The sequence below is a fragment of the Scyliorhinus canicula genome, chromosome 10, assembly GCF_902713615.1.
Source record: "Scyliorhinus canicula chromosome 10, sScyCan1.1, whole genome shotgun sequence".
NCBI lineage: Eukaryota > Metazoa > Chordata > Chondrichthyes > Carcharhiniformes > Scyliorhinidae > Scyliorhinus > Scyliorhinus canicula.
The window spans coordinates 55,296,753-55,321,960 of NC_052155.1; the positions used below are offsets into that span (position 1 = coordinate 55,296,753).

The 25,208-nt window shown below is 49.8% G+C and overlaps 1 protein-coding gene across 1 annotated transcript in view; it reads right to left on the minus strand.

Annotated features, from left to right (window-relative positions):
* Positions 1–19,562: 19,562 nt before the first annotated feature.
* Positions 19,563–25,208, minus strand: part of sdc2 (syndecan 2) — a 106,408-nt gene continuing 100,762 nt past the window's right edge. The window contains exon 6 of the mRNA XM_038808966.1: positions 19,563–22,286. Coding sequence (XP_038664894.1) covers positions 22,123–22,286 — 164 coding nt within the window. The 3' untranslated portion in view covers positions 19,563–22,122. The remainder of the gene's footprint in view (positions 22,287–25,208) is intronic.

Genomic DNA, 25,208 nt, shown 5'->3' on the forward strand with positions numbered 1-25,208 from the left:
CTTGCTCACCATCTAGTGGTTGGATGCATTCACATTAAATTGCTAACCCTTCATTTACCATACAATATACATATTGTCACACCCCACATCCACCACCAATTTAGACTACTTATCATAATTGGGTGTTGCTAACACTGGGTTTGTAGACAACACGGTTTTTAAATGGTTGAATGCTGTTTGGTAGTCCCCCATCCAGTTAAAGTATTTGTTTTTCATTAAGAGCTTTGTGCATGGTGCTACTACACTGCTAAAGATCGGCATGAACTTTAAGTGGAATCCCCTTATGCCCAGAAATCTCTTTTCTGGTGGTGGGTTTCAAGAAGGCCAAAATGGTCTGTATTTCTGCATCTCGTGGTGCCATTTGACCATGTCCCACTGTGTCCCAGTTACAAAATTTGGACCTTAGCAAATTCGCTTTTTGCTAGATTCATCCAAGATTGGCTTCTTCTAAGCGGTCAAAAAGTTCCTTTAGGTGGTGTGAATGCTCTTCCCAACTCTGGCTGAACACCACTAAGCCATCAATGTATATGGCACAGTGACTTAATCCTCAATCACTCTGTTCATGCGCCTCAGAAAGGTTGTGGGGGGCATTCTTCATCCCCAATGGTATAACTTTGAATCGATGAAGTCCTTGGAGTGTCACAAATGCAGAAATCTCCTTTACCCTCTCAGTTAAAGTTATTTGCCAGTAGCCCTTTAGCAAGTCTATTTTGGTGATAAACTTCAACCATCCAACGTGGAATAGGAGGTGAATCCCTCTTGGCTACAGCATTCACCCACCTCTAGCCCACGCACAGTCTCTGGGTTCCAACTGTTTTGGGCACCATGACAATAAGGGATATCCAATCACTAGAACTCAATTTAATAATGTTATTCTGGAATATAGACTCAATTTAATTCTGTACCTGCGATAACTGAGCTGAATTTAACGTATATAGATGTTGTTTGATGGGAACGGTGTGCCCAACATCAACATTCTGCATCGCTGACCCCATTCCACCTAGTTTATTCCTGCATATACATTTATAGAACTGCAGTAACTCTGGCCAGTTCACTTTGGTTCTTAACTGGGAGATTGGTTTAAATTTTTCAGAATATCCTCATTGTCCCAGTCAATTATGGGGACGTCACTGTCATAATTTGACCCTTCACCTTCTACCTCCCCTGCTTCATTACTAACAAGACCTCATGCCTGTTCTCATCTCTTCTAACATTTCTAACATGTTCACATGACACACACTGTGTGATTTGCACCTATGGTTTTCTTTGTGCAATTTGCTTTCAATGTAACCCAGACCACTGAGTCTAGCTTTCAGGTGTTCACTTGACAGTTAACAACACAAACACTCTCCCTCTCCAGATAAACAAAACTCTGAGTCTGGGTATTCATATCAGGTCTGGCTGGGTTGTCTTTAAATTCTGCTACAACTCAATCAACCTCTTTGAATTCAATACATTTGCTTTGTTCTCATCTGTCCCTTAAGATCCCTTCTAGACCCCAAATATCTTTATACCACAACATTAGGGATTCACCCGCGCCTGTTTCTCATAAACTTTAATAATATTTCCCCTTTGATCCTGTCCACATGGAAACATTTACGATGGCACACCTAATTCTTTAAACACCTACTAGTCACTCTTCCCCATGTGCAAGTTGTGAACACATGTTCCTTCCTATTGCCTGTTCCTTTACTCTGTACAAATCTTATCAGCTTCTTCTGGTCTAAAGTCTTGGGTTTCATATTTCCCATTTTAAGGTTTGTAACCCTAACCAGCCAGCTGTTTAACCAGCAGCAGAGTGTTTTTGTACAGCCCAGTTCATTACAGTGAAAACATCTGGCCTTTTTCATATCTCTCACCCCTCCAACAGACTTTGAGTTAAACCCCTCGTGGAGTTTCCAACCACTCCTTCTCTGCCTGACCTGTCCTCTCTCGCATCTTCCCAATTTCTATTTTTTTCCAATTTAAAATTGTGTCTAAAGAAAGGCTTTGGTCCATGAACCAGCTCAAAGTCGTCTACAAGCCCCACGGCTTGTCTCGCAGTTCTAACGTTCTGTTCTTCCGCCTGAGGTCTAATCATTGTAGGCTACAAATCTTTAAATTCCTCCAACAGAATTATCTCTCTGAGGGGTCGTGGGTTTTGCCTATTATCAATGCTCGTACCCACCTATCAAAATTACTTAATGTTTAACTCAATCGAATTCAGGTCTGTTCAGACTGTTTTCTTACAGCTTGACATCTTTCTTTGCACATCTCTGGAACTAGCTCATATGTCCCAATATAGCTTTCTTCACTATCTCATAGTTCCCAGACCTTTCCTCTGACAATAACGCATAGCATTCACTAGCCCTATCTATAAGTTCAATCTGTAACTTGAGGGCCCAAATATCTTGGGCGGGATTCTCCAATAATGGGGCTAAGTGCTGACGCCATCGTAAAAACCGGAGCGTTTTACGACGGTGTCAACGGGCCACATAGTCCACTGATTAAGCGGCCCACAAGGGCCAGCACGGGCGCCATGAGAAGTGCGGGGGAGTGACCTGGACACCGTGGAGCAGAGGAGCGGGGCACTGTACCCCGGATACGGCTGCAGGACCTCAGGCAACAATGTTCGGCGTTTGTGGCAGGAGGTGGGCGCTGCCGTCAGGCCGGTAACCAGGACAGGCGACCAGTGCCGTAAAAAGCTGCATAACCTGCTCAGGGCAGCCAGGGTGAGTACCCAGCACTGTGCCCCTGGCACCACCTCCTCTACCCCCAACACATGTGACACAGTCCCCCCCCCCCCCACCCACCCCCTGCCCCAAGGGGGGACGGTCCAACGCCCAACCCGATCCACATGGCTGCACCCACCCAAACCAGCTGCTTTGGCCGGGTGCCCTGCCCCTCTTCCCCCCCCCCCCCCAGGAGAAGCCCCCCCCCTCCCCCCAGGAGAAGAATGCTCACGACCACAGGGAGTGGGAAAAGAAACAGAGGGGGTGCACTCGTACTGCACCCCCTCACCGTGCACGAGCAGAGGACACTGGAGCTCGCTGGCGGACCCAAGCACCGTGTGGTTGCGATGCCCAGAACGGAGGCGTGCCACCAAGTGAGACCCCACCCCCTCACTCCATCACATCACCCCCGTCCACCTGTCTAACCATACATGCTGTCTTGTGTCTCACAGGAGAAGCCGGCAGTGGTGCCGGCTCATTTGGCGCCCCCAGGCAGTGCCAGGGTCGGTGTCCCACAGGGACGCAAGCACCGACGGGGAGGACAGCCATGACAGCAGCCCTGCGCCCGACACAGAGACCCAGGACACAGAGACCAAGGACCCAGGGCACAGAGACCCAGGGCACAGAGACCCAGGGCACAGAGACCCAGGACACAGAGACCCAGGGCCCAGGGCACAGAGACCCAGGGCACAGAGACCCAGGGCACAGAGACCCAGGACACAGAGACCCAGGGCCCAGGGCACAGAGACCCAGGGCACAGAGACCCAGGGCACAGAGACCCAGGGCACAGAGACCCAGGACACAGAGACCCAGGACACAGAGACCCAGGGCACAGAGACCCAGGACACAGAGACCCAGGACACAGGACACAGGACACAGAGACCCAGGACACAGAGACCCAGGACACAGAGACCCAGGGCCCAGGGCACAGAGACCCAGGGCACAGAGACCCAGGGCACAGAGACCCAGGACACAGAGACCCAGGACACAGAGACCCAGGGCACAGAGACCCAGGACACAGAGACCCAGGACACAGGACACAGAGACCCAGGGCACAGAGACCCAGGGCACAGAGACCCAGGGCACAGAGACCCAGGACACAGAGACCCAGGACACAGAGACCCAGGGCACAGAGACCCAGGACACAGAGACCCAGGACACAGGACACAGAGACCCAGGGCACAGAGACCCAGGGCACAGAGACCCAGGGCACAGAGACCCAGGACATAGAGACCCAGGGCACAGAGACCCAGGACACAGAGACCCAGGGCACAGAGACCCAGGACACAGAGACCCAGGACCCAGGGCACTGAGACCCAGGGCACAGAGACCCAGGGCACAGAGACCCAGGACCCAGGGCACTGAGACCAAGGGCCTAGGGCACAGAGACCCAGGGCCTAGGGCACAGAGACCCAGGACACAGAGACCCAGGGCCTAGGGCACAGAGACCCAGGGCACTGAGACCCAGGGCCCAGGGCACAGAGACCTAGGACACAGAGACCCAGGGACCCAGGGCACAGAGACCCAGGGACCCAGGGCACAGAGACCCAGGGCCTAGGGCACAGAGACCCAGGGCACAGAGACCCAGGACACAGAGACCCAGGGACCCAGGGCACAGAGCCCCAGGGCACAGAGACCCAGGACCCAGGGCACTGAGACCCAGGGCCTAGGGCACAGAGACCCAGGGCCTAGGGCACAGAGACCCAGGACACAGAGACCCAGGGCCTAGGGCACAGAGACCCAGGGCCTAGGGCACAGAGACCCAGGACCCAGGGCCTAGGGCACAGAGACCCAGGACCCAGGACCCAGGGCCTAGGGCACAGAGACCCAGGACCCAGGACCCAGGGGCTAGGGCACAGAGACCCAGGGCCTAGGGCACAGAGACCCAGGGCACAGAGACCCAGGACACAGAGACCCAGGGCCTAGGGCACAGAGACCCAGGGCACTGAGACCCAGGGACCCAGGGCACAGAGACCCAGGGACCCAGGGCACAGAGACCCAGGACCCAGGACCCAGGGCCTAGGGCACAGAGACCCAGGACCCAGGACCCAGGGCCTAGGGCACAGAGACCCAGGACCCAGGACCCAGGGCCTAGGGTACAGAGACCCAGGGCCTAGGGCACAGAGACCCAGGGCACAGAGACCCAGGACACAGAGACCCAGGGCCTAGGGCACAGAGACCCAGGGCACTGAGACCCAGGGATCCAGGGCACAGAGACCCAGGGACCCAGGGCACAGAGACCCAGGGCCTAGGGCACAGAGACCCAGGGCACAGAGACCCAGGACACAGAGACCCAGGGACCCAGGGCACAGAGACCCAGGACACAGAGACCCAGGGCACAGAGACCCAGGACACAGAGACCCAGGACCCAGGGCACTGAGACCCAGGGCACAGAGACCCAGGGCACAGAGACCCAGGGCAAAGAGACCCAGGACACAGAGACCCAGGGCACAGTGACCCAGGGCACAGAGACCCAGGACACAGAGACACAGGACCCAGGGCACAGAGACCCAGGGCACAGAGACCCAGGACACAGAGACCCAGGGACCCAGGGCACAGAGACCCAGGGCCTAGTGCACAGAGACCCAGGGCACAGAGACCTAGGGCACAGAGACCCAGGGCCTAGGGCACAGAGACCCAGGACACTGAGACCCAGGGCACAGAAACCCAGGACACAGAGACCCAGGACCCAGGGCACTGAGACCCAGGGCACAGAGACCCAGGGCACAGAGACCCAGGACACAGAGACCCAGGGACCCAGGGCACAGAGACCCAGGGCCTAGGGCACAGAGACCCAGGGCACAGAGACCTAGGGCACAGAGACCCAGGGCCTAGGGCACAGAGACCCAGGACACTGAGACCCAGGGCACAGAAACCCAGGACACAGAGACCCAGGACCCAGGGCACTGAGACCCAGGGCACAGAGACCCAGGGCACAGAGACCCAGGACACAGAGACCCAGGGACCCAGGGACCCAGGGCACAGAGACCCAGGGCCTAGGGCACAGAGACCCAGGGAACAGAGACCCAGGACACAGAGACCCAGGGCACAGAGACCCAGGGCACAGAGACCCAGGACACAGAGACCCAGGGCACAGAGACCCAGGACCCAGGGCACAGAGACCCAGGACACAGAGACCCAGGGCACAGAGACCCAGGATACAGAGACCCAGGACACTGAGATGCAGGGCATAGAGACCCAGGGCACAGAGACCCAGGGCACAGAGACCCAGGACACAGAGACCCAGGACACAGAGACCCAGGGCACAGAGACCCAGGGCACAGAGACCCAGGACACAGAGACCCAGGGCACAGAGACGCAGGGCATAGAGACCCAAAGCACAGAGACCCAGGGCATAGAGACCCAAAGCACAGAGACCCAAGGCACAGCGACCCAGGGCACAGAGACCCAGGGCACAGAGACCCAGGGCACTGAGACCCAGGGCACTGAGACCCAGGGCACAGAGACCCAGGGCACAGAGACCCAGAGCACAGAGACCCAGGGCACAGTGACCCAGGGCACAGAGACCCAGGGCATAGAGACCCAGGACATAGATAGCCAGGGACCCAGGGCACAGAGACCCAGGGCACAGAGACCCAGGACCCAGGGCACCGAGACCCAGGGCACTGAGACCCAGGGCACAGAAACCCAAGGCACAGAGACCCAGGGCACAGAGACCCAGGGCACAGCGACCCAGGACACAGAGACCCAGGGCACAGAGACCCAGGACACAGAGACCCAGGACACAGAGACCCAGGACACAGAGACCCAGGACTCAGAGACCCAGGGTACAGAGACCCAGGGTACAGAGACCCAGGACACAGAGACCCAGGACACAGAGACCCAGGACACAGAGACCCAGGGTACAGAGACCCAGGACACAGAGACCCAGGGGACGGACACACAGAGGACGGACACACAGACGACGGACACACAGACAATGGACATACAGACTGTGGTGAATGTGATTCACACTATATATAGTTGCCAATATCACTCCATGTATATATGTTCGTTATCTACCCGTTGTAAGATCAATGCTGTATATAGTTGCCAATATAACTCCGTGTATATATGTTCACTATCCACCATTGTAAGTGCAGTTGCAATATCCGACCACCAGGGGGAGTCGCTCTGGGAGTACGCGAGAGTTTGTACTGGGCTCCTCCCTTGGCTCCGCCCAGGACTCCTCCCCCTGGGACCGATGTATAAAGATCAGTGCCTGAGAGCCAGCCTGCCAGTTCATCTGAAGTTCAACGATGAATAGACTGGCTCTGTTCTAAGTGTATTTAAGCCTCTGTTCAGATCCAACTACACGTGTTCGCTGAATTGATGGTCCCATCACAGACGATGGACACACAGATGACAGACACACAGGCGACGGACACACAGAGGACGGACACACAGATGACGGACACACAGACGACGGACACACAGATGACGGACACACAGACGACAGACACACAGACGACGGACACACAGACGATAGAAACACAGACGATGGACACACAGACAATGGACATTCAGAGGACGGACACACAGGGGACAGGAACAGAGAGGACAGGAACACAGAGGACAGGAACGCCACACGAAATGACAAAGGAGGCCCTGGACTTTGCCTGTGATGACGACGCAGACTTAGACACCTTCACTGCTTTCTCCTCCACCCTCCACCTCGGTTGAATGAAACAAAATGAAAATCACTTATTGACACAAGTTGGCTTCAAATGAAGTTACTGTGAAAAGCCCCTAGTCGCCACATTCAGGCACCTGTTCAGGGAGGCTGGTGCAGGAATTGAACCCACGCTGCTGGCCTGCCTTGGTCTGCTCTAAAAGCCAGCTATTTAGCCCTGTGCTAAACCAGGTTGGACAATGTAGCGGAGAGGCTCTGGGACACTCACTAGTGAGCACCACACAGCCACTCCGGCACAGCAGGTGGAGGTAGGAGCAGCCGAGGGGCCAGGCGGTCGGAGGGCAGCCCTGCCCCAGGAACCAGCTGCCACCCAGACGGGTGCCAGGTTCCATGGAATTCCACACCCACCCATAGACCCGATGCAGTCAGGGACGGGAGAAGGGGATGACAGCCGGTTTCCAGCACCTGCAGACGCAGGTGGAGGAGTGCATCTGTATGCAGGAGCAGGGAATAGTGCCGGTCATGCATGCCACCTAGCCCGAAACCGCATGGGTGACGTCCACGGTGTCGGGCATGGGTCAGGTTATGCAAGGCCCAGGGCTTTCTGTGCACCCGGCTTCTGTGGCCCAGGACAGGGCTGCCCACTCACAGGCAGCCATGAGCCAGAGCCAGCTGCAGATTGAAGTGGCGCTCCTGATTGTGGCCCGTTCGCAGCAGGCCATTGCTGAGAGCATCGGCGCCATTGCCCAGGAGCTGGTCGGCGTCGCAGAGACCCAGACAGAGATGGCCAAATCCCTGAGCTCCGTGGCTGCTAACGTGCAGACCCTGGACGATACCAGAGCGGGCCTCCAGGCCTGGCAGAGCCGGGTGTCGGGGGTTTCTCAGGGGATGGCTCCGCTCGCACCCCCATCCCATGGAGAAGGCCGGGGGCCATCGAGCACCCCGAGGGAGGAGGAGGCATTGGAGCCCATGCCGGTGACTCCTGCGGAGGAGGTCGCGGAACACCGTGGCACCTCGGACACCCCCCCTACCTGGTGGGAAGCGGGCAGGACAGGGCGGCACCACGCCAGCCAGGATGCCCGAGGTGCAGCCTGGCCCATCCAGGCCAGGCCGCCCCAGGAAACGATCGCCAAAGGGCACCCTCGTCACAGGCAGGAGTCTCAGCAGTCCGCCTCCACTTCTGCTGTAGCATCTGGGGAAGTACAGAGATGTAGAGATGTAGTGATAGGGCCCGTAAAGCCAGAACGTTAAACACCTAGTAACTTGGCATGGGTGCAGGGCACAGCTTAGATATATGGGCTAGGGCACTTGTGGATATGATTTTTAATTGAACACACTGTACCACCGATGAATGCGGTGTGCGGGGGTGGGGCGGGAACTGAGTGTCACTGTGGGGTGATGGAACATTGAGCCCTGGTGGGTATGACGTGTGCATCCCCATACCCCCCCCCCCCCCCCCCCCCCCCCACGTCTCCATCACCCTGCTTCCAGCGAAACGACAGGACTATGTGATGGAGTGTCCAGCCTGCACATAGGGACAACCCAGGTGGAGGGTGTTACTGTGGCCATGAGTCAGACATTGTCTAACGATGTGGAGCTCAGAGCTCATCGCAGAGCAGGCCGCCATCATCCTCTATGGCATGGACCAGACCCGCTGTCACTAGCAACCGTGTGAGCCCAGCCCGTGGATGTGGATGTGTCATGGAGGGGTGGTGGGCATGCGGGTGATGCGGTAGTGTGGGAGGTAAGGTTGGTCGGTGGTGGGGAAGGTGAGCTTCATTGGTGTTGTGGGAGGTGAGGGTGGTGGGTGGTGAGGTGGTGCCGTACTGTGGTGTCTATGCCCCTGCTCAGCAAACCCACCCCCCCCCCCCCCCCCCCCACCCTTGTTGGTGAAATGTGCGGCTGTCAACTCGCCCCTTGCTCGCTGGCCCTGCCAGTGGCGTAGTGCAGCCTCACGTCCATGTCCAGTCCCCACATCCCATATCTTGCCCCCCACCTCCTCCTCCTCCTCATCTGGAGAGGCATGCCCTTCATTGTGATCCTCCTCCTCCTCCCATCCCCCTCCTCCCTCCCATCCCCCTCCTCCCTCCCATCCCCCTCCTCCCTCCCATCCCCCTCCTCCAGCACATCCCCCTCCTCCAGCACATCGCCCTCCTCCCTCCCATCCCCCTCCTCCCTCCCATCCCCCTCCTCCCTCCCATCCCCCTCCTCCCTCCCATCCCCCTCCTCCAGCACATCACCCTCCTCCAGCACATCGCCCTCCTCCCTCCCATCCCCCTCCTCCCTCCCATCCCCCTCCTCCCTCCCATCCCCCTCCTCCAGTACATCGCCCCTTTGCTGGGCTATATTGTGGAGGACGCAGCAGACCACAATGATGCGGCCGACCCTCCTTGCCTCGTACTGGAGGGCCCCTCCAGAGCAGTCCAGGGACCTGAAGCGCATCATCAGCACCCCGAAGCACCGCTTGACCACACCCCTGGTCGCACAATGGGCATCATTGTAGTGGGTTTCCGATTCGGTCTGTTGCCTCCGTATAGGCGTCACCAGCCATGACCGCAGCGGGTAACCCCTGTCGCCCAGCAACCAGACCCGCATCCGAGGGGGTGTCCCTCGAATATGCCGGGTATGAATCATTGCACCAGGATAAATGAGTCATGTACACGGTCCGGGTACTGGGTGCAAACATGCAGTATCTTCATCTGGTGGTCACAGACCACCTGGACATTCATGGAGTAGGAGCCCTTCCTGTTCATGAACATCGGCCTGTAATCCACTGGTGGCCGCATGCGACGTGCATTCCGTCGATCGCTCCCTGTACCATGGGTATCCTGGCCACGGCAGTGAATCCCGCTGCCCGGGCATCCTGGTGGGCGTGATCCACAGCAAACTGGAAGTACCGGTCCGCAAGGTCATACAGGGCGTCAGTCACAGCACGGATGCACCAGTGCACCAATGCCTGAGAGATGCCGGACAGGACCCATTCGGCGACTGGAACGAGCCTGTGGCATAGAAGTTCAGGGTGACCATCACCTTGATGGGCACGCCTCTCCCCCCCCCCTGTCCCCGTCCCCCCGTCCCCCAAATACCATCGGTGCCTGGTGTGCCATCATGTGGCAAATATGGGCGACGGTCTCCCTGCTCGCCCGGAGTCTCCTCCTGCATGCCACGTCCGGGAGTTCCTGGAAGGACTTGCGGTGCCGGTACATATGAGGCCTCATCAGGCACCACCGTGGCACCAGATCCCTCCTCCTCCTCCTCCTCCTCCTCCTCATCCTGTGGCTCCCCCTCGAGGTGATCCTCCTCCTCCTTGGCCTGCCGCGAGGGCATCCCTCCAGCCTGAATGATTGTCACCTGCCCCTCTGCGGCCCACTCTGCTTCCTCTCTGAGACTCTCCAGCTCCCACAGGGCTTCATGCAGGGCAGCCAACATCGTTGGAAGATGCCCAAACATTATGATCTGCAAGTTTCGTCATGGCGCATACACCCCTCCACAACCAGGTGCCATGGCTACATGGTTGCCCCGGTTGGCAGCTCACCCCCCAGTCACGCATGCCCCCCACCCCCGCCCCCTTGATGCCCCAACTCATGTCACCCGTCCCTCCTGCCAGGGCCACCGTTTAATGGCATTGCCCATACTGGGGGCTGCCGTGGGTGCAGCCTTCGATCTACCCGCCGGTGGGTGCCGCCGGCTGGGTGGGGTGCCTCGTGAGGGGCCCGGCCCCCATCCAAACGGCTGGGAGACCTGCGCTCAGCTAGCGCCCGGGGTGGATGTCAATCAGCATGGCCGCCGTAATGGCAGCGTGGCGTTGGCACCGCCCTGTCATGGCGGGTCCTTCCCAGCCACCCCGACAGCCCACCCCCCCCCCACCCGACCCTGGAAGGCGTTCCACCCCCCCGCAGCAGCCACTGCTGTGCGGGTTTCACCAGCCCAAGGTCTCCCCACGCCGACCCCTACCTCCTCCGCACGCCTCGTCAGCTAACACGCCTGGTAGATTATTTTTTATATGTGCTATCGTGATGACTTCTGACCACGTCGTTGGGACTTCGGCCCATCCAGGGCACGGAATCGTTGGGGGCCCGTACCATCGCTCGTCGGGACACGTCCCGCCATTCTCCGGGCCGTGAGGTGCACACCGCGATCACGTGTCTCCCCACTACTTTCCTGCCTACATCCATTTCCTCTGCCATCTGCTCACACCTGGTGGTTGCCGCTGCCTGTGTGCAAGGTGGAAGTCTCTCTCTATCTATCTTTCTTCCCATGCCACTTGCTTCATTTCCCTTGTAAATTTCCATTGAAACATTCTCTCCCTTTCACTTTCCCTCACTTTTTCCTGCACCTCGTGCACATGATTTAATGGAAAAGCTTCTAAGTGCGGCAACGAGTGGGAACTGCTGCAAGCTTCCCAACTCTCGGCTCAACAAGGCCGTCACCGGCCCTGCCCGCCGCCCCCGACTGCCCGAGCATGCCCCCAAAACTCCCCGTTGCCCCACCATTTTCTCCATCCCACCCAAATCCCCTTCACTCAGTACTTCTCTTCCCTCATATTCTCCTTTCCCTCCATAGTCCCATTTCCTCCCCCCCCCCCCCCCCCATACTCACCTTTTTCCTCGTACTCACCATCTACCCCCTGTCCACCTCCGCAATGAATGACACGTGTGGCTCATGATGCCCCTTCTGTTTCCCTGCAGGAGACGCTGGCCCACAACTGATGGGAGAGGCCTTTGCCGGGTGACGTGGTGCTAGACATCAGAGTCCTCATCCCCAAGAGGAACGGGCCCTGGACGCCGCGTGGGTGGCTGAGGACAGATCTGTCACCGACACAGAGGATGGTGTATGGTGTCGAGGATAGGTTCCACCGGCCCCTATCCAGATGATCTGTTACAAGTGAGTTTCTAATGCCATACAGAATGACCCATCCCTCCCACTGACCACATGTCCATTCTCCCGAAGGATCCTCATCCGATGGTGCCGGCCCATTCCCCCACCGTGACCTCATGGATGCACTTGTGGGCTGTAGCTTGTGAGATCCCACACAAGTCCCTGTTTGAGGTCTGAAATAATCCTGAGGCATAAAAGTTCAGGCCTGCAGTGACCTTCACGGCTGCCGGGACTGGGTATCCTCCTCGTCCACATGGTACCAAGTCCATGAAGACACGACACAGATGACACACCGTCCCCTTGTTGAGGCAGAGTCGCCTGTGGCACATGCTATCCATCATCTGTTCGAAGCATCAGCAACCCCTCTCCACCTTGGACTGTCACCAGCCTCCCTCTCGGTGTTCCTCCCTGGTCTGATGGGAGGGGCTGTTTAGCACACTGGGCTAAATCGCTGGCTTTGAAAGCAGACCAAGGCAGGCCAGCAGCACGGTTCAATTCCTGTACCAGCCTCCCCGAACAGGAGCCGGAATGTGGCGACTCGGGGCTTTTCACAGTACCTTCATTGAAGCCTACTCGTGACAATAAGCGATCTTCATTTTTCACATTGCAAACCAATTGGCGTCCAGCGCGATTCTCGTTATCGACCACTCCTGCGATCTAACGGCCTCATCACACTATCGCTCAAGAGCAATGGGCCATTAAATCACACCCCTATATTCTTAATTTCTTTGTCTCGGTTTTAAAAAATATTATTATTGGCATTTTCCAATTTTAAGTTTGACATATAAATATTTGACATTTGAACCAATGTGAAACACTGACAGATGACATCTGCATACTTTGTGACAGAAAATTAAGGTCTCGAGTCCAGAATCTTAAAAATCATAATTTCTCGGGTGTAAGGAATTTTTGGTCATTAATTCCTTATAGGCCTTATCCCGTCATCGTCGGTAATTTAATGGTGATGAGAAAGGTCATGCCAAGCGACCAGCTCAGTGGGTTCCCTAGGCCCATTAAAGGACCTGCACGGTTTTACACCCCCCTCCCTCAATTATAATAATAATAATAATAATAGCTTATTGTCACAAGTAGGCTTCGATTAAGTTACTGTGAAAAAAAATCTCCACTGCTTCGGAGTGCAAGCGTCAACTCATATTATTTGAACGTGGGACCAGGACTTGCATGCAAGGAAATGTACTAGAAAGACGGATGATTCCAGCAAAGGCCCGCAGAGGTACATTTCACAACTGCTAAGGCAGCCTGTAGCTCTGTCGCTGCTGATGTCGTAGGGCAAACCAAATATTTTTTTTTTTTAAACAATTGATAACGTAACCCAAGGTGCTTTAAAGGTTATTATCTAGCAAAATATGGGACGGGATTCTCTCAACCTGGCGCTAGTGTGGTTGGCGCGGCGCCAGTCGGGGCGGCGTTGCTGGCCTGCCGATTCTCAGCCAAAGATGGGCCGAGCGGCCGTCATAAAAACGTTGAGTCCTGCTGGCGCCATCCACACCTGCCCTCAGCTGGCAGGAACTCGGCGTGGAAGGGTCGGGGGGCGGCCTATGGCGGGGAGGGGGGCAACCTCCAATGTGGCTGGGCCCACGATTGGGGCTGGCCTCTCTAGCTAGCGGCCTCCTTTCTTCCGCACCGGCCCCTGTAGTCCTGCGACATGTTGATCCGCGCATGCGCAGTTCGCGCCAGGATCAGCAGCTGGAGCAGCGTGAACCGCTCCAGTGCCGTGCTGGCCCCCTGTAGGGGCCAGAATTGCTGATCCTGGGGCAGTGTTGAAGCCGTTGAGAATGCGACGGCGTTTCCGACAGCGTCAACACTTAGCCTCAGGATCACAGAATCCCACTCATGAATTCAGTCTTCCAAATATTTTATTGGAGGAAGTTTCTACTCAATCGAGGACCGAATATCAAGTCTGTTAATTTAGTAACCAAAGAAACAATAGCAATAGTGATAAGGTGTCATAAGTTTATATGTGAAACTAATGCTGTGCTCATGATTTTGCCCACGAATGGTATGTAGATGAGAAATAGGAGGCGGCCAAGGGTAGATCCTTGCCAGACACCAGAGAAAGTGGTGCAGGAGTGGGAAAATAAATCATTCCCAGTGATTCCCTAGAGACGATGCAATAGATAGCAGTCCCACTGGATGAGAGTGGAGAGGCATTGGAAGAGGACAGCGTGGCCAACCATGTCAAAGGCTGCAGGCCTTCTGTGACAGCTACAGTGGATGTCATGTGACTTTGTTAAGAGCACTTTTAGCTCTGTAACAGAGGCAGGAAACAGATTGGAGGGATGCAAACATGGAGACCCAGGAAAGAGTGACATGGATTTTGGAGACAACAATACGTTCACGAGGAAAGGGATGGGATGATAATGTGCAAGGCTGGTGGGGGTCAAGAGTTGGTTTTTGAGAGGAGTGATAACATATTTAGAGGGGGCAACTCCCAAAAAGAGAACACCTTTAACAGCATCGGCAAACATATCAGCAGTTTAATGGGAATAGGTTTGAGTTAGCAGGAGATGGGCTTCTGGGCAAAGTGAGCTAGATGGGGAATAGGAGAGAAATTCGAGAAAGATGAAAGCTCAGGGCTAGGGGGAGCTTTGGAGAAAGCTTGGCCTGGTGGATGGGAAGGATGTGGTCGAGGCAACCATCAGAGTGTCTCCATCTTAGTGACAAAGAAGTCCATGAGCTCTTCCCATTGTTATTGGAGGTGAGGGTGGAGGAGATCAAGAGGCTTTTAAGATGGCAGCTTGCAGTAGAGGAGAAACCAGGGGTCATCTTTGCTTTCCAGGATGATTCGAGCCGATAAGAGCAGGATCTTCTAGTGTCTAGTCCAGCTACACTTGGCAAGGGATGGTTCCCTTCAAGTCCATTCAAGTCTGAGAAAATGCTGGAAAATCGCAGCAAGTCTGGCAGCATCTGTAGGGAGAGAAAAGAGCTCACGTTTCGAGTCCGATGACTCTGTCAAAGCTTTGACAAAGAGTCATCGGACTCGAAACGTTAGCTCTTTTCTCTCCCTACAGGTGCTGCCAGACCTGCTGAGATTTTCCAGCATTTTCTCTTTTGTTTCAGATGCCAGCATCCACAGTAATTTGCTTTTATCTATTCAAGTCTGCTTCTTTTGAGTTCCACAGAGTGGAGATGTGGAAATGGATGGGGTGAGAAAGTAGCAGTTTTATTGAGCATTAACTGTGGAGGTAACTGCAGAAATGTTGTGATTGATGGATGACCAAATGCTAGACAATTGGGGTTTCGGAAGTGCCATCATAAGTGAATTGGGAAGTAGATATTTCCAGCAGAGGAAGAATTATGGTTGGGAAATGTTCAGGAGATTTGGATGCAGTGATGAAAGGAAGTGATCAGAGATGGGCATATCTGTAATTGATATGATGGAACTAGCAAGACTGTATGAGCTGACAAGGTCAAGGCAGATGGTCACGATTATGGGTGGAATTTACAGAGGGAGGGATTTGAGAAGTGAACCCAAGAGGATAAGGGCATGATGAGTTGAAGTTGAGGATTAAATTACCAAGGAAGTGAAGTTGTTCAATGTGGTTAAGACAGGAAAGCAGTGAAGGTATCACTGAGAAAATCATATTTAGGAGGATTGTTAGAGCCTCAGCCAGTTAGGTCCCTTATCTGCAAAGGGTCAATTGCATGTTTCAAGCACAGCATTATATGCTGGTCTTTTGATTTAATGAAAGTGCACATCCTGACCACAATACAGGATGATTAGACTATTTAGTCCCTAAAAGGTGAGCACGTGATCTAATTTCTAGACCTGGAGTCCTTGGTCATTTATTTTCCAGAACTACAGCAGCGGTTCATGAAGGCAGCTCACCACCACTTTCAAGGGCACAGTAAGAAGTCTTCCAACACCAGGTTAAAGTCCAACATGCTGGTTTCAAACACTAGCTTTCGGAGCACTGCTCCTTCCTCCTGAGGACTTTAACCTGGTGTTGTAAGACTTCTTACTCTGCTCACCCCAGTCCAACGCCGGCATCGCCACATCATGACTTTCAAGGGCAATTAAGGATGGGAAATAAATGTTGGTCCAGCCAGCGACACACACATCCAATGGATGACTTTTTAAAAACATGCTTCTTGTAGTCATCAGAAATGCAGTGTTCCAGATGGAGATGAATCAGTGCCCTAGTTTCGCACAATCATATCCTGTTATTTGCTCTGGTCTGTGCCCTATATAACACGAGATCCTCAAAAAACCTTTTCCTGTGTTACTGATGAATAAACATGATGTTCATGTATATGGTTAGCTGTCATCATTAACACAATCATTCTTTACTTGTTGACATTAAATTTTGTTTATGGAGCTGAACGTCTTAGACCTGCTCAACATGCTGGTGTCTGCAAACGTGCTGTGTTCTTGATTTGCGGTTTTTCCTCAAATTATTGATCTACAACATTACAAGATCTGAGCACGGATTCTTCTTCTAACACAATTAATCACTTTCCGCATTGACACAGCTTCACACACCACCAATCTGTGTATTTAATGTACAGTTGCTTTTGTATGTGAATTCATTTCAGATGGTCATACTTAGGTTTTGTAGCAACACTAAATCATGTAGCAATGTTGAATTGAGCCAATATCGACAACCCATTGCATCATGGCACACTCAACCGATGGGGATAAGGTATAGTATCTGTTTGATTGAAACGGTTTGTTTATTTAACCCCAAGCAATTGAAGTTCTTTCTCAACATTTGCTGAGGCTTGAGTAATAAACAAATTGACTGGTGTTGAAATCTTGCAAAATATTTCTGATCCTAGAAGTACATTGCAGGAGAACCTGTTCATTTCTCAACGTTAAACAAATGTGCTCAATCTGGAACACAGATTGGAAATGCAAGCAATGAGTAACATCACAGCCCCACAAATGCCAACCTATTAATCTCTGTCAATATTTTCATTATGTTGGAATAGAAGACTAGTATACATTATGAGAACTCAGAAAACTTGCACCCATCCAGTAAACTGCAAAACATCAATTCAGGATTGGTACGTAGCCTCCTGTATCATGGAATACATTAGCTTAAAGTGTCGCAGGTGCTTCACAGGAGTGCTATAAAGCAACATTTGACACAGATTCACATAACGAGGTATTAGGGAAGATTTTAAGGAGCATCTTAAAGCGAGAGATTTAAGAAGCAAATTCTAGCGTTAGCACCTTGGCAGCAGAAGGCACAGCCATCAGCGGTGTAACAAATAATGGCCCGGGCAAGAGGGGTGGGGGGGGGGGGGGGGTGGGGGTGGGGAAAGAGGGGCACAAAATGGCAGATTTAATATGAGCACAGATATCTAGAGGGCTGTAGGCTCAGAGATTATAGGGTTAGAGAGGGACAAGGCCTTGGAGAGATTTGAAAAAAAAAGGACGAGAATTTTAAAATATATATTTTGCTTGATCGAGAGCCAATGTTAATCATCAAGCACCAGGGTGCCAGATGAACAGGACATGGTGCCAGAACATTGATGTTAGGTGGGAGACCAATCAAAAGTGCATTGGGGCACTTTTGGCACTGTGGCACAGGTGGAATCCTGACTAGAGGAATTCAAACCTGGAATTCCAGGAAATGCAGTTGGGAGGCAAAGCTCATTGAAGGACTTGAGAGATGAGAGATGGGTTGATACTTTCCAAGTACAGTGGAGTAAAGGTGGAGTCAAGATTTCTGTTTCAGGAGTGGATGATGGAAGACTTAAAGGAGAGAGAAACAACTGTTAACATTATCTAACAAGGGGACCAGGACGAGAAGTCAGGTGGGCAGTAGTTTAGTGGGAATAGGTTCAAAAGGGTTAGGAGAGAGTCTCATGGACAAGATTAGCTTGGAGAAGACATGGGGAGATGAGAAAGAAACAAGAGAAAGATCAGAGTTCAGGGCTAGGATGGAAGTGGCAGAGTGAGCACATAGGCTGAATAATAATGGGGACAGATGGCTCACCCTGCAGCTGTAACAGATTAAGAACTAGGTGGGATTTCCATCACTGGGGAGGAGATCCTGTCCTCTGGAGATGCTGTTACTGCAAGAGGATGAGAAATGTAGCCAGTCCAGGGCGAGTTCCATCTTGGGGTGGGGGGTATGCCACAATCTGCAAAGCACTGCCCTCAAAAATAGAATCACTGCCTTACTTTCTGCCCTTTGAAGGATGCAACAAAAAAAAAAAACTGGCATAACACGCACAATTAACCCATGATTACATATTTTAATATCTCCGATTTCAGCATCTGCCCGTCCCATCTTATGGAGATGAGCTCAGCAGCCACCACACCCTATTTTACATGCCCCTCATTCTAAAACACTTGGCGGGGCACATGCAGCCCCGACATGGGGAGAGCAAGCGTGCAACAGTTTTATTGGGGATTAGTGCGAAGGGTGAAGGTATGGATGCACTGGAGCGGAATGTTGAGAGAGTACTAAAGACTACACGGTTGGGATTTTGTAGTTGTAACTAAAGGCACAGTTACATGTTGGACTGAGAGCGGTGACAGATTTACATTTTGTCCAATGACAAATATGCAATCTGAGGATAATGTCCTAATTCTTTTCTTCAGAGCCTATACATTTTTGGCACAAACCTTCACATTTATTTTTTTTAATACAAAATCCTTGGAATTTTCTTCATCTCGATTTATAGGAGAGAAATCAGGAGATTTTGGACATCACCATTTTCCAAAACACAACTTCTATTGCCACCCCTCTTTGATGGAAATTTAAGTGTTTCAATGACCTGCTTGCACATCTCTTTATGTTGTGATTGCTTCAGTTCAGATTTTGAGCAACAAGGAAAATATGCTCTCGACATTGACCAGCCCACCAACTATTCATTACTTCATCCTCAACACTTCACAAACTGTTGCATCTGCTTCACCCCATACATCTGATCATAGTAATGACTGACCGAATCCTGCACAGCCCAATTCAGAAATGATAGAGTACTAAACAGGTTTTACAATATAATTAGATAGTGAGAGAAAACAGCTGTTCCAGAAATACCACATTGTGCAAAGGATATTAAGTGGTTTAGAAGACAGCATCCTACCCAAGAATCTCTAATGACAAACTGCAAAAAGCAAAGCCAAAAGATTAAACAGAGAATGGGAGCACTCAAATACACTGACCATCATCTAGTGTTAATTTTGAATGCGGGCTTGAGAATGGACTTTAAAAATAAACACCAGCTGCCACATTTTTTGTATTTTCCCCTTGGCAAAGAATAGTTGCAAATTGGAATATTGTATAGATTTGGGATGCACAGATTTCTGAAGATCATAAAATCACGGTTGGCTTTGTTCCACACAAACTACAAGAAAACAATGATGGGAAATAATTTTAATAACCGTTTTCTTTCAAAGTAAATTCCAACCTAAATATCATACAATTTTAAAGCACAGACAGCTATTCAGCACATCTTACCGTTGCCAACACTTGGTTATCCATTTAGATGTATTTATTTATTGCCCTTTCACCATACACTTAAAATTTTTATTTTAGAAATATATATCTTTGAAAAGCTACGAACTCTGTTGTTACATTATTTCAGTCTCGTATTTCTTAACATTTTGCTACAATTCAAGACTTTAACCCAAAGCATTGAACACAACTGTTTTAGGGAAAAAAACTTTATAACTTTTAAATAGAGCTACTGTCTTCCTTATAAACTATCAGCTGCATATTCAACATTGAGAATATGGAACTCATAAGTGTGGTTGAGCCAGTTAGTATAAATGTCTTCTAAGGGGAAGCTAGATCAGCGTATGAGGAAGATGGGAATGGAGGATTACGTGGATCGATTCAGGTATAGAATGTTGGAGGAGACTCGAGTAGAGAATAAAAGTCAGCATGGGCTGGATGGGCCAAAGGGTCGCAGCCTGCTTCTGTGATGAATAACGTTACTCTATAGGCAAATCACCGGCAGCTAATGTTGCAGAAAATAGCACACTGTTCAAGCTGAAAGTATCCAACAGCTATTTTATGCATGCCAGTAATTGATGTCCAAGATCAACTAGAAAATCCAGAAGTTCAAAAAAAAAAATCCGTGCAGTTCTCACTCCTACTCCTCTCATCCATTTAATGTTATCTGTGCAAGTCACTCCAGGCAAGCAACTTAATTCTGGGCCACTCCCCTTGTAAGTGCCCCATCCTCTTAAGTCGCATCTTCAGAAAGAACTTACCATCAGGGGACCAGGGACCAGGTTCTTCTCGCAAACCAGTATATGAGATTAGTTATTGGTGCAGTAAATCTATTGTTTGGCTTGGCTACCTACCTCTTATTCCCAGCACTAAAATGGAGCTATTCATCTTGCTGGAATGATCATTCAGCCCTGTGATGATGCTTCAAATATGAAATCCATATTCCCCAAAATGCTTATTTAGGCATTTGCCAAGTGTCGTGAAAAACATCACCCAATTACAAGCATCATCTGTTCCAAATGATTCACTCAGAAATTAGTGAACAATTGCGATCAAAATAATGAACAGACCACAAAATGTTCGAGAAAATAATAAGCAGTATAAGAATCCACAGTAATTAATAGAGGAACTGGAATTTAGATAACCTTCTTAAAAATTGTTTCTTTGTTCCTTGGGATAATATGAGGAATATACAATATGTATAATAGAATGAGGTGAACAGGTCTAAGTGTCAGCTACGATGCAGGTAAACTACAATTTATATTTTTGATTAAAAGGTAAGAATGCAGTAAAATACCTGAACAGCAGCTTTATTTGGTCCCTGACAAGACTGTAAAGGAGTACCCTGAGATTCATAAATTGTGCATTCATACCAATAGGTTTGTTAACAGTTTCCTAAAAGACACATGAATGAAGGCAACATTAGTGGGCCACATAATTTATTCAGTAGTTTATGTTCCCCATCTTTCAGATTAAACGTGTGTGTTAAACAGTAAAAACTGCAGCACTTAAATTAACTGAGCTTACAAAAGACCATACACATTTGCTGATATCAACCTCAAAAAATCTGCATGACAGCAGTAAAGGAACCAGGGAATTGTAGGCACTTATTAGGCTTATGAAAACCTGTACCTGTTGATTTTAAGAGGTCTGGTCCAAAAATCTTAATTTCCTACCAAATTAAAAAAGAAATTAATACAAAAAAAAAGACAAAATTAACATACATCTGTGGCTGTATAAATCTATTTAAGTCACTAGTCTTTGGGTCTGCTCAGGATTATCATTATTTTATATCAGATCTTATGTACAGGAGATCTGTGAATACACATGGGCACAACTTTACAGAATGTAGCCAAAAATAAACTTTGTACTCCGTTTGCAGGTATTCAATTGCTAGATGCTTAAAGAAATAAAGCACAGTGTAAAATAAACATCGTGACACTACCATTCTATACAAAGTAGAGATCATGTTTACATAGCTCCCAAAGCTGAAATTACATTTACACATATTATTTGAATTATTTGAAGACAAATTGCACCATGAAAACTATAGAAAGGCATTTTAACATATTTGAAAAGATAAATTAATGAACAATTTACTTGAAAGATCAATTTTATACGCATTATGACTAAATTATAGAACTTTGACAGAAAATTTAAGAAAACAGAACAAGTATTTATCATACTTCCATTCTGTCTGCAAGGGAAGTTAATTTTTTTTTCTTCAAATTTGGTAAACAATGGAAACTAAGCCATGTTCACTCACAATCTTAAGCATTAAGACTGGATCAAATGGCATGTTTGTGTTTAAAAACAAATACAGGAAAATGTTTTAAATACAACAGGGTTCATTATAAGAGAGCCTGGATGTCTTTTTCATTACGAAAAGGTCTTCATTATCTCTACGCAAAAAGCTTTAATTAATATAGTTCAGTGATCTCGCAAATAGAGATACTTTGAAGGTTTATGCATAAAATTCCTTGGTTGGTGCCTTTTGATAGGCCGTAGTGGATGGTTTTCGTTCACCAAGGTCGTAGCTGCCTTCATCCTTCTTCCTCATACGGTACACCAACAGCAAGATGAGGAAAATGGCGAACAAAAAGCCAATGACTCCTCCAGCAATAACAGCTGTGAGACAGATATTAGAAATAGTGAAATAAACATAAGCAGTAATATGGAGATACAATTACCATATTATCATTCATTTATGAACATTGAATATAGTGAGGTGTCTGTAAAAAGACTGCTGTGAGGTGTATACAATTGAAAACACACGCCTTACAGAGGGTTAAACTTTTATTTTGGCATTTTTTTGGTACTTGAGTTGCAATTATCTATCATAATGCGAAGACCTCTTCAGAACTTTGGACAAGACTTTCTTCTGGGAGTTACCTAGTTTATAACTTAGATAAATTCTTGGTGTGCTATTCCTCTGGCTCAACTCCTCAACGTCATCCACTAAGTGATGAGGACCTTGCAATATAATTGCACCACCAGCATAATTATTGTAATCTGTGCTCCATCAGTGCTGGTTGTTAGGAATGCTCAGGGTACCCAGGCTGTTAGAGCAGTGCAAGGGAAATTGCAACAGCTCCCCAGACCTTCTCCACCCATCTAAGTCATGCAAAAAACCTTCTCCCAGAGGAAAAAAATATCTGGGATCATGGGCAAGCAGAGCTCCTGGCTTGTCACATTAACCCTCATTTGGTTCAGGACTGTCAAAATTGCACAGGTTATTTTCCATTATAATCCTGATTAGTGACAAGTGTTCAAATGAATTACAAAATTATGAGGGGCATAGACAGAGTGGATAATCAGAGACTTTTTCCCAGGGTAGAGGGGTCAATTACTAGGGGGTATAGGTTTTAAGGTGCGAGGGGCACGGTTTAGAGGAGAGGTACGAGGCAAGTTGTTTTTTTTTAAAAACACAGAGGGTAGTGGAACTTGCTGCCGGAGGAGGTGGTGGAAGCAGGGACGATAGTGACGTTTAAGATGCATCTTGACAAATACATGAATAGGATGGGAATAGAGGGATACGGACCCCGAAAGTGTAGAAGATTTTAGTTTAGACGGGCAGCATGGTCGGCGCAGGCTTGGAGGGCCGAAGGGCCTGTTCAGGTGCTGTACTTTTCTTTGTTCTTTGAATTGTCCCACTGGAAAACTGAATCTACTTAGGAACTCAAAAGTGGAAGAGGCACCATGCCCTAATGGCTATGTCCCAGAATGCTGTGGGGAAATGGAATAAATGCTCTGGCCACATTTCTTCAAACGCTTTTGGATATGAAAGTTGGGCTAGAAGACCAGCGATTGGCTAGTGGCTATAGACCAGCAGTTTCAACACTGATTATGGACAAGCTCCTGGACACTACATATCAAATTATTTCAATTCTCACAGTTAAAAATGTTTAACACAGTGTAAACACAATAGGAAAATAATGCATCTGGAACCAGAAAGCAGTCACACCACTTGGGCTAGGATCTTCGGATTCGGTCAATGGTCAGGGACAGGAGGGCGTAACTGCAAGTGAAGAAGGCAAAGGGATCATAGCAGCATGGGTACAGGAGCCTCGGCCCTTGCAATTGTCCAAAAGGTTTGAGTTCTCGCAGCTTGTATAGATGAAAGCAGATGCTGCAGTGTGGATTAATAGTAGTGGATGGTACAGTCAGGGAGCTAGACTCACTTCTATGTTGCCTGCATGGTGCCAGAGTTCAAGATATCTGCTTAGAGCTGGAGAGGAACTTTTGAGTAGAAGGGAGGGGAGGGAGTGGTGAAACTTTCATTGGGAAGGAGGGAGGGGACCAGTTGTTGAGGTCCATGTAGGTACCAAGGACATTGATAGGAAAAGGAAAGAGGTTCCGCAGAGACAATATGAGCAGCAAGGTTAAATTAAAACGCAGAACCCCCAAACATAATGATCTCTGGATTATTACCTGAAATCACAAGCACGTTGGCATAGGGCAAATAAGATTAGGGGTTTGAATGCTTGGCTCAAAGATTAGTGTGGAGAAATGGGTTTTGCTTCATGGAGCACTGATACCAGTACAGGGAAAAGTGGGATAGTCTTCACCTGAACTATACTGGGATCAATGTTCTGGAGAGTTGTAAAACTAGGCCGTAGAGAGGGCTATAAACTAAATATCTGGGGGGACTGGGAGTTGAATAATGTGAGGGAAGATATGGTGGATTATAATGAAAGGCCAAGGCAATAAAGCAAGATAGCAAAAGAGTAATGACAGTAAATGTGACAGGAAGGGGCAAAAAGTATAAACTTAAGTGTGTGACAGTAGTTAAGGCCAGAGTTGGCAACAATCGCGAGACGACAACGGCAGCGGAATCCATCCAGGAGAAGCAAGTGACAACACCAACACCAGATCCATTCACTTATTGCCCTCTGTAATTGTCTCTCCGACACCCAAATGTATATCTACCTCCCCAGTCTCTTTCCCCTACCCCCCAACAAACAGATGCCTACTTATGTGTTAAAGATAATATTGCCAATTGTCCAGAACTGCTGGGGCTGAGTTGGTGCATAATGCCCTACCAGTTATTTTATTTTATTTTTTGTATGTTTGTGTGCGCTCTTCTCTTCTAAAAGAGTTGGCAACAATAATATAACAGAACTAAAGTTTTTGTATGTGCATGTTCAGCACCATTTGTCACTCAGGTACTGAAGCAGCCTGTGCCTATGTGCAGCAAGACCTGGACAACATTCAGACTTGGGTTGGTAAGTGGCAATTAATATCAACACCACACTAGTGTCAAACAATGACCATCGGAGACGAGAGAGAATCTAACCATCTCCCCATGTAATTCAAGGACAATACCGTCACTGAAACCTCTACTATAAGCACCCTACAAGATGTACCACAACAAATCACCAAAGCTCCTTTGACTGTGCCTTCCAAACCCATGACCTCTACCACCTAAAAGGCCACGGGCAGACCAGCAGATGCACTACCTTCAAGTTCCCCTCAAAGCCACACACCATCCTGATTTGGAATTAAATCACTGTTCCTTCACCACCATTGTATGAAAATCATGGAATTCCC